Source organism: Otolemur garnettii, unplaced genomic scaffold (assembly GCF_000181295.1).
Source record: "Otolemur garnettii isolate 467f Iridium unplaced genomic scaffold, OtoGar3 scaffold00120, whole genome shotgun sequence".
NCBI classification, from domain to species: Eukaryota; Metazoa; Chordata; class Mammalia; order Primates; family Galagidae; genus Otolemur; species Otolemur garnettii.
Window position 1 is genome coordinate 6,116,153 of NW_003852515.1, and position 16,237 is coordinate 6,132,389.

Consider the following 16,237-nt stretch of genomic DNA (forward strand, 5'->3'; position numbering starts at 1 on the left):
AACATTAGAAATAAAATAAAATCGTATAAATGTAATTTATCATATTAACAGATTAAATGAAATAACCATATGATCACCTCTGAAGATGCAGAAAAAGCATTTAATAAAATCTACTCGAATTTGAAACAAACAACTTAAGTAGGCATAGAACAGAACATAGTATTTAACCTGACCTTTAACCAAAACCCAAGAGAAACATCATATCTAATAGTGAAATTAAAGACAGAAGTAACAATTTCCTCTACCATGTTACTGTACTAAATGAGTAAGTCTTAGCCAATCCTCTATAACACGAAAAAAATGTATTTCATGGATTCTAATTTTCACTTTCCTTTCTGTTTTACTATTTCTGAAAATGGGATTATTTTATAACCTCTATGGTGTGAACGTGAAATTGGTATGTCTTCTTTCTTAGTGATACATAAAATAATGGTAGAGCTTTCTTTGTAGTGAAAAGGTACCACACCATACAATGTGATTAGGTAAGATTTTGAATCTATCAGTCTTCCAGTTGGGAAGCTACTGAGGAATTTTAGACAGGGGAAGGATGATATAATGTCATTTCTTTTTTTAGAAAGAGCATTCTGATTGTGGATATCAGATCAAATGAACACAAGCAGACAACTGAGGAAGATCACTGGGAAGTTTCTGCAACAATCCAGGTGGCCTGGATTAAAGCAGTTCTGATAGAAATGATTAGAAGTGAGGCTGCAAGGCAATTAATAGAGTCCAAGAAATTCAACTGCATAAAATGTGGAGTCAAGTTATTGTAAGGTAAATTAAAATAGAGTAATAAAGTGAACAAGGTTAGTCTGTGCCAACTGGCAATCCTAATGTCCATCTGGTAAATCTAAATCTATGTCCTGGTAGCAGGGAATTCTGGAATCTCTTTGTGAGTTGGCAACTGATTTCTTGGATTGATCCAGGGATACTGGGCTAGAATATTTCCAATATTTGCCTTTCCCTCCATGGTCTACTCTCTCTTTGAAGCCTCTTTTTCCATTAGGAAATAAGCACCACAGTTTACTTTTTGAGAAATCACATGGGACATATGATTAAAACTGTCTACTGTATCATATTCATATAAACGGAGGTCTTATTGTAGCTGGATCTGAGATACATTTTTTTTAGGGGGGAGACAGAGCTCACTCTGTTGCCCTGGGTGGAGGGCAGTGGCAATATCATATAACCTTACACTCTTGGGCTCAAGTTATCCTTCCTAATCAGCTGAGACCACAGATGCATACTACAATGGCTGGTTAATTTTTCTATTTTTAGTAGAAATGAGGTCTTCAAACTCTGAACTCAAGCAATCCTCCCTCTTCAGCAGCACTGAGTGCTAGGTATGTTTTGATAGTAGAGCTCACAAGAGTCCATTTATACATTCGATAATGTATTTGTGTGTATCTAACAGGCACCATGGGATATTTGGACAGTAATGTTACAGCAGCAAAAAAAGAAAATGGATAATTCCTGTCCCTAAGGTGGTTGTACTTCCAGGGCAACTTGATGACAGACCAAAAGAGAAATGTACTTACTGAACATTTATTACGTGCCATGGTGTGAATGTTTCACATGAATTTCCACCACAGGACAAAAACACAGGTCTGGCCCCATTTTATAAATGAGAAAAATAACACACAGGGAGGGTAACCCTTCTCAAGGTTACATAATTGAACCAAAACTCAAAAAAACCTCAGGCCCAGGTGCCTTGACTCTTCAGCCTATGATGAGCGAAATCAATTACTCAGGGATAGACAACCTAAGATTCTCTATTGCACTCTATTATATGCAACTCTTTATTATTTTTCTTCTTAATTTCTCCTTTGTTACTTTTTGTATTATTTTTGAGACACAGTCTTGGTCTGTTGCCTGGGCTAGGGTGTGGTGGTATCATCATAGTTCAATGCAACCTCAAACTTATGGACTTAAGCGATCCTCCTGCCTTGGTCTCCCAGAGTGCTAGGTTCACAGGCATGAGTCACCATACCTGGCCCTTTAGTTACTCTTTACTTCTCCCTACCTCTTTTTTTTTTGCATTTCCTCTTCAGTATGAGGGCTCACACAACATTGGTTTTATCAGCTGATATTAATCAGAGGGGGAAAAAAACAAAAGAGAAGATCAATCAAAGGAGAGAAAGGAGGAATGGTATGAATTCCAAATTTTTGACTCTATTTTCTAAGGATTACAGCTCTGTAACAATATGTCTGCCCTAATAAGACAGACAATTTGCCATGCTGGAAATGTTTAAGAGTGAGAGGATGGTTATCAACTGCAGCTATTACCAAGAATTACTATATTAAGTAAGAGACTGGAATAGTCTCGGCTATGATACCTTCCAACTTGAAGGTCTATTAGTCCATGAAATGAAGGAAAACAAAAAATGACCTATATTTCAAATGGTCCTGGGGGTTTATATAAATATACTGTTAGATTAATGAGTTAAAGAAAAATCAGCAGTTTATTTTCTACCTTTTGTTTTTGTTAAATAGGCCTATTAAACCATACTGACCTGACTTACAAGCATATCTGTGATTAAACTGAGAATTGAAACTAATCTTAGAAATTCAGCTATTTATTTTAGAACAATGTTAGGAATCCTCAGATTATAGAACTACTTAATATACTTAGCAGCATGATAAACATCTGGGGGCAAATTGCACATAAATAATAAAAACAGACATAGGTCATTACAACGGTGATCACTGTATAAAAGGAAAGTAAAATCTAAGTGTACTTGTAGGGAAAAGAGCAAGGAGACTTTATAATAAAGAAACATTTTTTTTCAACAGTTAATCTAATAACTGCCACTGACTTTACATCTTAATTGTACCTGAGGAAATTTTTAGTTTTATTAAATCTTAAGAAAATTCCTATGTGTTAACTCAAAATAAAATTTACACAAAATGAACTTTTGAATTGAACTGATTTTGAAATATACATATATAGCTACTTGTGTTTGTTTCTGAAGAAGATTGACTTTTGCCCTCCTACTTGACCGATTCTCATTTGCTTGTATGCAGTAAAGAGAAAAGGTTGTCAAACTGAGAAAGACTTAAGGAAAAGTTTTTGTGTCAAAGGCACCAGTGACTTAAAATAGGTTTAGATAATTTTAGCTGAGATAAAAGAAAATCCTGCTTAATATATTCTATCTTTAAAGATTAAAATACTTTTGGAAATCTTCAGAAATTTGGGAAGTAATTTAATACTCTAGTCTACAGCCTTACTCTTTTACTACATAGATTGGAATATTAATTTTTGTATGCCTTTTTCATAGAGTAATTCAGAGTATTCTGAAACTCTCTTTAGAAAAACCATTTCTTGGTATTCTTTTTTTTTTTTTTTTAAGAGATAATGTCTTACTTTTTTTAAGAGACAGTGTCTCCACTCATGCTGGAGTATAGTGGCCTGATCATAGCTCAATGCAACTTCAAACTCCTAGGCTCAAGTGATCCTCCCATCTCAGCCTCTCAAGCAGCTTAATACTATAGGGCTAGGTAGCTTCATGCCTGTAATCTTAGCACTCTGAGAGGCCGCAGTGGGTAGACTGCCCAAGAGTTTGAGGGTGCTGTGAGCTATGATGCCACAGCACTCTACTGAGGGTGACAAAGTGAGACTCTGTCTCAAAAAAAAAAAAGGCATGCACCAGCAAGACTAATTTTCCAAATTTTTCTTATGTTTGCTATGTTGCCCAGGCTGCTCTCAAACTTGTGCTATTAAGTGATCCTCCTACCTCAGCCTCCTAAAGTGCTGGAATTATGGGCAAAAGCCACCACGCTCTGGTCCACTTGTCAGCAGTCTGGCTACAGGAGGTGTATTTCTCTTTTGCTAATGTGAATGTCAAAAGGTCAAAAGAGAAAAATTTGGTTATTACCAAATTGGCAGCAAATTAAATCAAGTAACAGCTTATGTCCAATCCAGACAAGATACGTGGTAAATTCTTATCCTCAAATCTGTCCTGTGCATATGAAACACACTGTTGTGAATAATAAATCTTATTTTTAAAAATGGGAACAGTTTTATAAATTACATAATGATGTATTACATAGATTATGTTAAGAATGGAAAAAACACAGATTAAGTTCTACCTCTAGTACATTTATAGGATCACTCAAAAACATCATTTTAAAGAAACTCCATTTAAAACAAAAACTTGATGAGATAAATTAGCATAACAATTCTTGACTGGTGAGAAGTCTGTCTGACTAGAAATATTCTGGCACTGTGCTCAAAAAGTGTCTGAAAAAATATTTTTATTATCAACTTGTAATCTGCCCATATAACCTTGTATGCTATTCTGCATTTGTGAGATTTAGTAATATGAAGTGGGCCACATTTTTTTTTTTACATATAATAGAACTCAGTCCATTGTGTATGTTCAATAACCAAATTAAGCAAATGTATTATTTATCAAAAAACAAATGGGCTGTTTACAGAAGGAATCTGTTTATTGAAGGAAAACTGCCTAGATGGTCATTCAAGTAAACAGGCTCTAGAATAAACAAAATAGTCATAATGTTAACTAAAATTAATGTAAGTCTCATTTAAGTGTGACTTAATCAATCAGTTACTACTAATAAAGAATGATTAAACCCGACAGTTATAGAGCCTTCTTCTTCTGAAAAGCTGTTTTAAAGAAACATGCTTCATATATTTCCCAACTCATTTCCAGGAAGTGACAGCACAAAGAAGGAGCACAAACAGAACAGAAGGGACACAGGCTCCCATCTTCCCCACTGCCCATGACTTTACGGCTTTGCCACTTTCAGCATTTGGATAATTTCAAGGTCTTTTCTGTTTTTTTTTTTTTTTTTTCCTTTTCTAAACAATTTACTGGAGCCTCATTTTAAACAGAAAATTATACATTTAAAAAATATGTATGCCTATTTTAAAAAAGTAACAATCAGCCTTTACCAACACGAAATACACAAAACCACAATGAATATTATATGTGAACTTCAATAACAAAGCAAATAAACATTCACCTCAGTTTTCTGGTCCACATTAATACACGTTTTCTGATTGTAACAATAATGCAAACCATAAACTATTCAAACAATTTGGAAAGGAATAAAAGAAAATGAAACTTTTCCTGAACTTCTACTGCTCATATATAATCCCTACTTAGAAAACTATAAAGACCTACTGGTATTCAAAATGGTTTTATCATCAATGTCAAGAAGTCTGTATAAACATTAAGGTACTTATAATTTGAGGCTAAGTATTTTCTAAGCTTCTTTATGTTATTTCCTCACCATATCAAACACCCTCTGAGAAACAGTAGCCTAGTGTAGTAGTTTTAAAGCCTTTTGAACATAATTCACATGAAAAAGAATCACTTAAAGTTATATGATAATATTTGCATATAAACATAAATGAATTAAAAGTTTCATGAAACAGTAATTGCCCTATAGAAATGATACACTCTGATAAATTTCTATTCTACTTGATTTAATTAATTAAAAAAAACAAAAACTCACTTATGATTTAAGATCTATAATTTAAAAATCACTGATCTGGAAGAAAAACTCTAAATTCAGTAGTCCAGCTTTGCTATAGCATCTGAGGAACCATAATCAAGTCATATTACCTCTTTACTTCTCAATTTTCCCATTTACTGGTAGGAAAACTGTCCAGACCATAGGAAATACACCTTAAACAAAACCAAAACTCCATGTAACCATGACCAAACATTAGTATTTGTAAACAAAACTATAGTAAAAAATCAGGTGTTTTTTCACTTTGCCTAACAGTCAAGTAAAAAGAACCAGATCCAAAATGCCCTAATAATTCACCATGCCACTGTCAATACATACTGAAATAACTGAGTTTGAGTCAATGGCTCACTCCAAGATTTTGATCTTATTTAACAGCTACTAGGAAACCAACATAATCTTCACCACCACCAAATGGTTTCAAGTCACCCAGTATAATTAAAATAAATGGTAGGATAGCAACACTATCAGATTTTTTAAAAAAATAAGTTGGATTAAAATTTTGAAATAGCTCTAGCATCTTTTAGGTATGCTCATGCAGTGGCATACTGGGCTTTTTCAGTTTTCACATCATGCACTCCCCATGGCAGTACATCCCCACTTGGATACTCCCAAAGAAAATCTCTGTAGAGATTTATTTTCTAAAATTTTTTATGATGGCACAAAATACTATTTTGAATTGGTTTAGGGCAGAAGTGGCCCATAAGAAGATAGCTACCAATAGTTTCAATACTCCAAAACACTCCAAATTTCATATATAATCTTGGTAAATTCAGCTTAAAGAGAAAACCAAAACTACATTGAAAAATTATAGTATATTTCACTTAATACTACTAAGTACAACAGATTAAAATACAACAAGAACATGCTCATGTGTATGCTTGCCCGAGTTAACTACTACTATAATAAAACCATTAAAGTAACCATTAAAATAACATTTTGGATATTAGATATTTCAAAATGTAGAAAACATCAATGACCACATGAAAACTTGGTATTAATAGCTACTGTAATGGTTAATTTCAGTTTCAACTTGGCTGAATTAAGGGATACCCGTATAGCTGGTCAAGCATTATTTCTAGGTGAGTTTGTGAGAGTGGTATTTGAATGAGTGGACTGAGAAAGTACTATCCTCACCCAATGTGGATAGGCACCATACCAATCAGGTGAAATCCCTGATAGAACAAAGAACTGAGGAAAAGGCAAATTTTCTCTCTCTCATGCGGCTGGGACACCCATCTTCTCCTGCCCTTGGACATCAGAATTCCAGGTTCTCTGGCCTTTGGACTTTGGGACCTCCATCAATGGCCCCTGAGGTTCTCAAGGCTTTGGCCTCAGATTGAGAATTACACCACTGGCTCCTCTCGTTCTCAGACCCAAGTCTTTAATACTTAGACTTTGAGTTAAGTGTAAACCATTCCTAGGGTTTGATATAGCTATATGCATATTTTCAACAAAAAACATAAAATACAGCTAACAAAGATTCATTAGAAAACTTCTAAAAGCACCCCTAATAATGAGCAATATAGCTAGAAATTCTAGTCACCAATTTACAATGGTTCAACTTACATTTTCTTTTTACTTTAAGATAAAAAGCACTTTGAATATCCATACAACTGTTTTTCACTTTCAGTACAGTATTTAATAAATTACATGAGATATTCTACACTTTATTATATAATAGACCTGTGTTAGATGATTTTGCCAACTGTAGGCTAATGTTGTGTCTGAGCACATTTAAGGTAGGCTAGGCTAAGCTCTAATGTCTGGTAGGTTAAGAGCATTAAATATACTTTTGTCTTAAAATATTTTCAACTTAGGACAGGTTTTATTGGGATGTAGTAACAAGTCAAGAAACATCTGCATTTGTATCATGACCAGTAATGGACCAGTCAGTTTAATGCAGTATAAAATATAAGAGTTTCAAGTTCAGAACAGTTGCAATATTTAGAAGAAGGTAGACATTGCCACCTTATCTACAATTAAAGAATAATTTACATAAAGGACCTTAAGATAATTTTAGATAAAGGGAGGCATATAAATGTACTATGAGGCAATTTTCCAACTTTAATATTAAAGAAAAAACTGGAGATCAACAGGTCAATGCCATTAGTTGAATAGTTGGTGAACTGACTGGCAAGACTTGAGTTCTTTTAGGTAGTAAGAGGAAAGCAGCTGAAAGGATTTAAAATACACTATCAAAGAAAAAGAAAAGTTTGTATGCATTGCTACACTGCTGAAAACCACATCAGAGGGAAAAGGGTAAAAAAAGAAATGCACAGAGTGTGCACATGTCTGTAAATGTGGAGAAATATAAGATAAATATCAGAAATAACTTGCAGAGAGAAACCTTGGAAACTAATTTGTTTCTATTACAAGTGAACCAGTTCATTAATAAAACAAACATAAGCAATATTGTTTAATCTATACAATATATAGATTGTATATTCTGCTAGATATTTAGTTAGGCATTAGGAGGTATATGAACATGTATCAAGCCACTGTCTGTACCCTCAGGAACTTACAATCAAAGAGAGATTATATTACCTAAACTAATAAGTGCCCCATGGGTGGTCCAAAGTAGCTGTGAACTTCCAGCTAGGGTGACTAGGGAAAGCTTTATTGACCAGGCAGCATGAGCAGAGATGTAAAAGATAAGAGTTCAAATGGAGATGAGAGGAAGAGGGAACTTTGGTACTGGCTGGAAAGTAAGGTTAAGGAGTGAAATAGGGAAAGAAAAGGAGATTGGAGGCAGACTATGGCATCAGTGTTCACTTGGATTTACAAATACTCGCAAATTTGACAGTTTCAAATTTTTAATTTATCAGAGAATTCTTCCTAGTAAAAGAAAAACTAACAAACTTTGAAATTTTGTAAATTGCATGAAAAAATCATTCTAACTTTTAAAAGTTTTATACAAAACAATCAGTTCTACTCCAAGTGGCCACATAAACAGTTACAGGGAGTAAACTTGTCTAGTTACCCTCAAAATGGTCACAACCCAGGCATCGGTAGTGAAAACTCTCTCATGCCTTTGCTGATGGGTTTTAATCCCACCACGAAGGACTACCTTTTCAGATAAAAGAGTTCAGGTATCATTGCAAATCAAACCTGGGCTTCTACACAAAAGGTATCAAATACTTTGCTGCTTCATATCTTTTTATTTCACTGGGTTCAGAAAAATGTCAAACTCAATCCAATCAGACTAACAGTTTCAAAATTTCCTTACTACGAATTACTTAAATATATTCATCTTAACCCCCACCCCTTTTTTTTGAGATGGAGTTTTGCTCTGTTGCTTGGCCTAAAGTGCCATGGTCTCTGCCTAGCTCAGCAACCTCAAACTCCTGTGCCTCAGCAATTCTCCTGCCTCAGCCTCCTGAGTAGCTGGGACTAGAGGCACCCACCATAATGCCTGGGTAATTTTTTCTACTTTTAGTAGGGATGCGTTCTCACTTTGCTCAGGCTAGTCTTGAACTCCTGAGCTCAAGCAATCCTCCTGCCTTGGCCTTCCAGAGTGCTAGGATTACAGGAGTGAGCCACTGCACCAGGCTCCCAATTTTATTTTTTATTGGTGTAAGATACACATAGCATAATATTGATTATCTTAATCATTTTACAGTATATAGCTCAGCAGTATTAAATACATTCACAATGTTGTGCCATCATCACCACCATCCATCACACTCTTTTCGTCCTGTTAAACTGACTCTGTATCCATTAAAAAATGATTCTCCATACTCGCCCCTCTCTGTATCCCTAGCACTGCACTTCCAGTTTGGAGGACTGGCTTAATCTCACATCCTCAAGGTTCATCCTTGTACATACGTCAGAATTCTCTTCCTTTATTTTTTCAAAATTCACATTTGTTCTGAGTAAATCCCCTCCTAATTAAGGCTTAATACTATTACATTGCTTGCATATACCACATTTTGTTTAGCCATTCATCCATCAGTGAACTTCTGGGTTGCTTCTACTTTTTGGCTACTGTGAGAAATGCTTCTGTGAACATGGGTATACTGTCTACTGAGACTCTGCACTGAATTCTTCTGACTATATACCCAGGAGTGGGACTGCTGGATGATATAGTAATTCTATTTTACTTTTTTTTTAGGAATTGCCATTCTATTTTCCACAGGATTTGTATTATTTTGTCCTCAGCAACAGTACACAAATGTCAAACATATCTTTATAGGATGGTTTCATAACCATTTCACACTTGGTTCTTTTTACCAGCTTAAAAATTCTTAGTATGCCTTAATCTAATACTCCAATTTTATATATGCAGTTTAATTACGGAGTGGAAAGAGACAAATAACTTATCCCACATTATTTCAACTTGTGCCTGTTTATTCATTTATATAGGATAACTTTTTTTTTTTTTTTTTGAGAGAGAGAAAGAGTCTCACTCTGTTGCCCAGGCTAGAGTTGTGGCATTAGTTAGCTCACAGCAACCTCAAACTCCTGGGCTCAAGTGATCCTCTTGCCTCAGCCTCCGGAGTAGTTAGGATTACAAGCACCTACCACAATGTCTAGTTAGATTTTCTATTTTTAGTAGAGGGTCTCACTTTGTCTCAGGATGGTCTTGAACTCCTAACCTCAGACTCTCAGAGTGCTAGGATTATAGGCCTGAGCCACTACATCTGGCCAAGATGACTAATTTTATTTGTTAACTTGGCTGGGCCACAGTGCCCAGATGTTTGGTCAAACACTATTCTGGACATTTCTTTGAACGTGTTTTTAGATGAGATTAACATTTAAATTAGTAGACTTTGAGTAAAACAGATCACTTTTTTTTAAAGAGATGGGGTCTTGCTATGTTGTCTATGCTGATCTTGAACTCGTGGCCTCAATTAATCCCCCTGTCTCAGCCTCTCAAAGTGCTGGAATTACAGGTGTGAACCATAGTACCTGGTCCAGATAACCTTTCTTAACATGGGTAGGCCATTAAATCAAAGCCTTAATAGAACAGACTGTTAGCCATTAAATCAAAGGCCTTAATAGAATGGACTGACCTCCCCTAAGCAAGAAGGAATTCTGTCAACAGTCAGCCTTTAGATAAGAACTGTAACTCTTTCCTAAGTCTCTAGCCTGAGGCCTATTCTGCAGATTTTGAATCTATCAAGCCTTTGATCACATGAGCCAATTAAAGTAAGTTGCTATCTACCTACCTACCTATCTTTTGACACCTTGTTGCTTTTGTTTCTCTGAAAGCCCTAATACATTGCATACTGTTTGGAAAATATTCTGGATAAACAATTACACAGATAGTAGTGACATGTCAAGAGGGATAGAGAAATGGGAGTGGTTTGCCTCACTGAAGAGGAATATTTTATTACTGATTTCATTGAGAACTGCCAGCATTGGTGACAATAATAAGCAACAATTTTTAGTGTGTCTTATTGTTTTTAAATCATCTACAGACAATGTATCCCTGTTGCATTTATCAAGGGGCACTAATACCTCTGTCTTCTACCTTTTAAGGATACCATTAACAGAGCCTTCTGAAATGATCTGTTATACTATCCCTATGTCAAAGAGAATCTGTATAAGCTACATCAGTAGAATGAACTTTATCAAAACAGAGATAAAAGAAATTAGATATTATAAGTATTTTTACTTCTACAACTAATATTACTATAAGCGGCTCAAGTATATTATACATTATTAACATAAAAAAGTAAATACTAGTTTAAAAGATCAGTCTATGTTTACCCAACAAATATACATTTAAAGTGAAACAAATTATAAGAAAAAGAAAATGCAGAGCTATCTTAGCATAACTGACTCTAAAAAGAAAAAAAATGACACAGACTTTTATTCTTTGAGAGTCATAAAAAAGTCAAAATGTTTTCCCCTAACTTGACTCGACCCCTAAAGGCTAAAATTTATTGTCAGCTTCATAAAAAGCCAAAGGATTTGTCTAATTTATGTTCTGCAAATCTACTATTTGTAAATCTAATATTCTAGTTGTATTAAAAATAAAAGTTTGCACAAACAAGAAAAACAGTTCAACTAAATTTTTGCTGTGTTACTGGTCCTAGTCTAAATGATTTGTAGGCACAAGAACTAAAGATAAAATTTACTTCAAAGAGATTTCTTGCAGCTAGATAAAGTAGTAGAAACCATGCCACTGGAACATCTCATTTGAAGGCCAGAGATTAAATATATCAAATACAGACAGTTTGAGAAGAATGTCTGTCTGAGGGGATCAGTTTCACCTCAAAGCCTACAAGGTATTTACTACATATGTATTCATTCCCTCCATGAAGTCTGCAGGCCTACATATAGCACTGATATCTACAGACAACTAAGAAAGCATTCAACTGTAAATGCATCTTTCTTGTTTAAACTCAGCTACACATCAACTTACCAAATCCCTGTGCAACACCCAGTTAGCATGCAGGTAGTGAATACCATCTAGGATCTGATATAATAGTGACTTCACCATTCCCCGAGGTAACTGAACTGGCTTCTTGTTTGCTTTAGAAGCTCTGTGAAACTTGATTATATGCTGAAAGAAAGAAAAAATATCACCAAAAGCTTAAAAAGGAAAAGAGAGAAAGATAACTTGATGCATAATATTTTTCTAACAGAAAAAGAAACACTAAGGAATTCCTAAAGATATTGAAAATATAATTAACATAAACAATTTTAAAAGCCCCTACTAACTCAGGGTAAAATTCCATTTCCTAAGTATACGATGGTATCTCAGAACATAAATGATTACAACAGGGAAGTGGGAAATATGTACTTTTTAAGTATAATTAAAATTTAATTATTTTCAGACTATACTTGACCCCTATTAAACTGGTAGGAATTTTCAAGAACAAATTCTGTCATGATAAAATGAAAGGGGGAAAAAAACCCAAAACACATTATGATGTTCAAGAGATACTTATAGCTGGCTGACAATGCATGTAAGGGGTTCCTATATATGACACAGGTTATAAAGCAAATGGGGAGAGAATTCAATAAAATACACATAATCACAAAGAAATGATAACATGTAAATGACCAGTTCACACATTAAATACTTAGAAATATGACAAATTCCAATGAAGGGAAAAAATGGCCTTATATCATTCATCAAAACTTTCTATGTGTATAGAGTTATTGGATATCCAGTAAAATGACTTTACTAATATAAAAATTACTTTATAAATAAATGTACCTCAGGTTTTTTTCTTAAACTTTCAAACTCTCTTACTAGTCTTCTTCATTTTAATTAGAGTATTCTTAAATTGCAGGAAAATCCATAAGTTAGCGGTAGTCAACTAGGCCTTGCACACCACTGTACATATCCCTGGCACTAATATTGCACAGAACAGACTTGTAAGCAATTTATCTAAGTGAATATTCAGCACATTCTTGAAATTAGTAAACATAATAAGAGCGAGATATTTAACATTATAGGCTAACATTTTCACTTTTTACTTTCTGTGAATAAGGCATGCATAAAGAGCAACTAATGATTAATGAATAAAAGAACTTTACTTTCCAAGGTAAAAACATATAGCAAAGTGAGAAGGTAAAGTGTATCAGTGTATAGGTAGTATGATAAATGTATAACTTACTAGCAGCATTATGCTATTTTAATTTTCTTCTCAGTCTTTTTTTATAATTTTTTTTTTTTTTTTTTTTTTTTTTTTTGAGACAAGGTCTTCCTCTCTTGCTGGGGCTTCAGTGGCATCATTAGAACTGACTGCAACCTCAAACTCCTAGGCTCAAGGGATCCTTCTACTTCAGTCTACTGAGTAGCAGACTATAGGCACATGCTATCATACCTGGCCAATTTTTTTCCCCCTAGTTTTTTGTAACATGGTGTCTTAGTGTGTTGCCCAGCCTGCTCTTCAACTCCTGGCCTCAGTGATCCTCCTGAGTGCTAGGGTTATAGGTGGGAGCCACCACCTCTTCTCAGCCTTTGTATCAAAATATTCAATAGTAGGCAAACAAAACAGGTCTATAACAACTTAATAATTTAGAATATTTTGTCACCTGTCTTAAGATACAATGTGATAATCAAATCTGTTTTCCTTAAGAAGAGTCACTGGCTCTCCAAGCTCAGTAAAGACAGAGCACTTAAAAAAAAATTAAAATGTTGCCAGAGTAAAAATGAAAGAAATAAATATGTAGGAAAGGTAAGATAATTAATGGAGTCCATATCCAGTTCTTCAGTTAATACTTTCATGAGGTTATTACAAGTGACTTTTTACCAATATTATAAAGCTAATGACAGTTTCTGTCTTTCTCTTTATAGTCCAGTCTATGTAACAAATATGGGCTAAGCATACCATGAAACTGCACCGACACCTAAGTGACTTTTCAAAAATAACTTTTTGCTGCAACTGCTTTGTTACTCTCTGTTGCTTTTTGCCAATTTACTTCAGCATGTTAATTAAGAAAATAAAATGGATGAAAACTGAGTTATCATTTTGTAAATGAAAATTAAAAATGAACATTAGAAATACTTATTTGGCTTAAACAAACATTAATAAGATAATGACGCTATTGATGAACTATATATATGCAGAGTACAACAGTATATATGATATAATTTGCTAACGTATCATCATTGTACCTATATATAAAATTATTAAATTTTACATATCAGTCTAGTAGAAATCATACTGAATATACTACTATCTCCTATGTTCCACTATGGTTATTTCAAATCTTGTTTGCAAATTGGCCTGGAATTAGGCTTCAGTATGGTAAGTGTTCAATTGAACACTGGCCACCTTGATTTAATAAATTTCAAGAGAATCTCAATTTGATTTGATAAGATTTCTTAAAAAAAAATAGATGCTAAATACAACCCTCCCCACTAAAAGAAGGAAAAATTTACAACCAGCATAAATCTTGAATAACAGTTTCGTAACATGAAACAGAAATCTCATTTAGCTACTATTAGTTCTGAAATAGTCTTTTTCAGATAACTTTTTAAAATTTCAGATTAATATGAGGGTACAAACAATTAGGTTACAATGTTTGCATCTGTTAGGTATAATCCCTGTTGTAGTTGTGTCCACACCCAAGAGGTGTACCATATACCCTCACACTGTGCCCATTAAGTAGGAGCGCACCAATCTCCGTCCATCTTCTCCTCCTCCCCCCCTCACATCTTGAATTGAATTTTTCTCTTATGTGGGCGTATATTAATTCATCTACTGGCTTCATATTAGTATTGAGCACATTGGATACTTGCTTTTCCATTGTAGTGATACTTTTATAAGAAGAATGTGTTTCAGCTCCATTCAGGTTAATACAAAAGATGTAAAGTCTCCATCTTTTTATGGCTGAATAGTATTCCATGGTATACATATGCTACAGTTCAGATAACTTCTTTAAAAAGTTTAAAATAAATCATATGTAGCTATGAAAAGCAGTAATCAACAAATAAAGTAAAATACTTCTTAGAAATCTGAAACCCATATTAAGTTTCAATTTCTGAAATCAACACTATTTAAGCTAAAATTATGTAAATGAAGCTAAGTCTGAAAATTAGCCAAAAAGTCTGAAAATATTTTACTATTTTTAGAGGTGAATTTACTATGTTAAATAGTTTTGCTAGTATTTGTTCTAGCTTTATTTTGTATTGTTATAGTACTGGCATTTTTAAACTACAGCTAAATTCAAAAAGAAATTGAGATTTCTGAAAAATGAGCCATGAGATATAATCATTTGCCTATTAGTATATGTTTTCCTTTTATTTATCTCAACAAAAGCATAGCCATGCAAAACAGATTTTTAAGATCAATAAAATGTTTTAAGATATTATTAAATATCAGAAAAAGTGTAGTTCACAGGAGAAAAGTGAATGCAATGAATTATCACAAGGTAACAATGGGAGGTTTGCTTACTCATTTTTTAAACTCCAATCTGTATTAACTGATGTTCTTTCTTCACACAAGACTGATCAAGATGTAAATTTTGTGAACATGTTTCAAAATTAGTTTGGCTACCTTGTTACAGATTTTCATTTTATCTATCAGAAAGTCTTATCACTAAGATAATGTTTTAGATTTTAAAAAATGTAACTGTTGGCAAAGGGTGATGGCTTATGCCTGTAATCCTAGCACTGTGGGAGGCGGAGGCAGATGGATAGCTTAAGCTCAAGAGTTCTAGACCAGCCTGAGCAAAAAGTGAGACCCCCATCTGTACTGAAAATAGAAGGAAACTGAGGCAAAAGAATCGCTTGAGCCCAAGAATTGGAAATTGCTGTGACCTATGATGATGCCACGGCACTCTACCGAGGACGACAGCTTGAGACCCTGTCTCAAAAAAACATAAAAATAAAAATAAATAAAAAATATAACTGTTATGTTTAATAAAGGAGTAAATTTTAGAGTAACCCAAGATTCTTTAAAATACTGATTTAAAACAATCTTCTTAGTGAGATGCAAATAAAAGAGGCAGCTGTTTTGTATTTCTGTCATTTGGAGAAGACAAATTTAAATCCTGATTTTACAACTATTTTCACTGCAGCATCATTTTCTTCATTGCATTAGATAAACAAATATAGCAATCACTTGACTGAAAAATCTTCAGATATTTGATTCAAATATCTAAAAATATTTGTATCATAGGCCAAACAAATAATAACCAAAGCTATAAGAGATTGTAGAATCTATTTTCATACCAATCTTATTTTGGAGTAGAGCTCTCATCTACAAAAAATTCTTCCTACCCCCAAATATGCCCAATTCAAGTAAGTATTATACAATACAGTCATGCATCA

The 16,237-nt window shown here is 34.0% G+C and overlaps 1 protein-coding gene across 5 annotated transcripts in view; it reads right to left on the minus strand.

Moving 5' to 3' along the window:
• CDK8 (cyclin dependent kinase 8) overlaps positions 1-16,237 on the minus strand; it is a 145,237-nt gene that overhangs the window by 36,127 nt on the left and 92,873 nt on the right. For all 5 annotated transcript variants that reach the window (XM_023517755.1, XM_012810013.2, XM_003797628.3 and 2 more), the window contains exon 4: positions 11,870-12,010. Coding sequence is in view for 4 of the 5 variants with exons in the window: in XM_012810013.2 (XP_012665467.1) it covers positions 11,870-12,010 (141 nt within the window). In the remaining variant the exon portion in view is untranslated. The remainder of the gene's footprint in view (positions 1-11,869; positions 12,011-16,237) is intronic.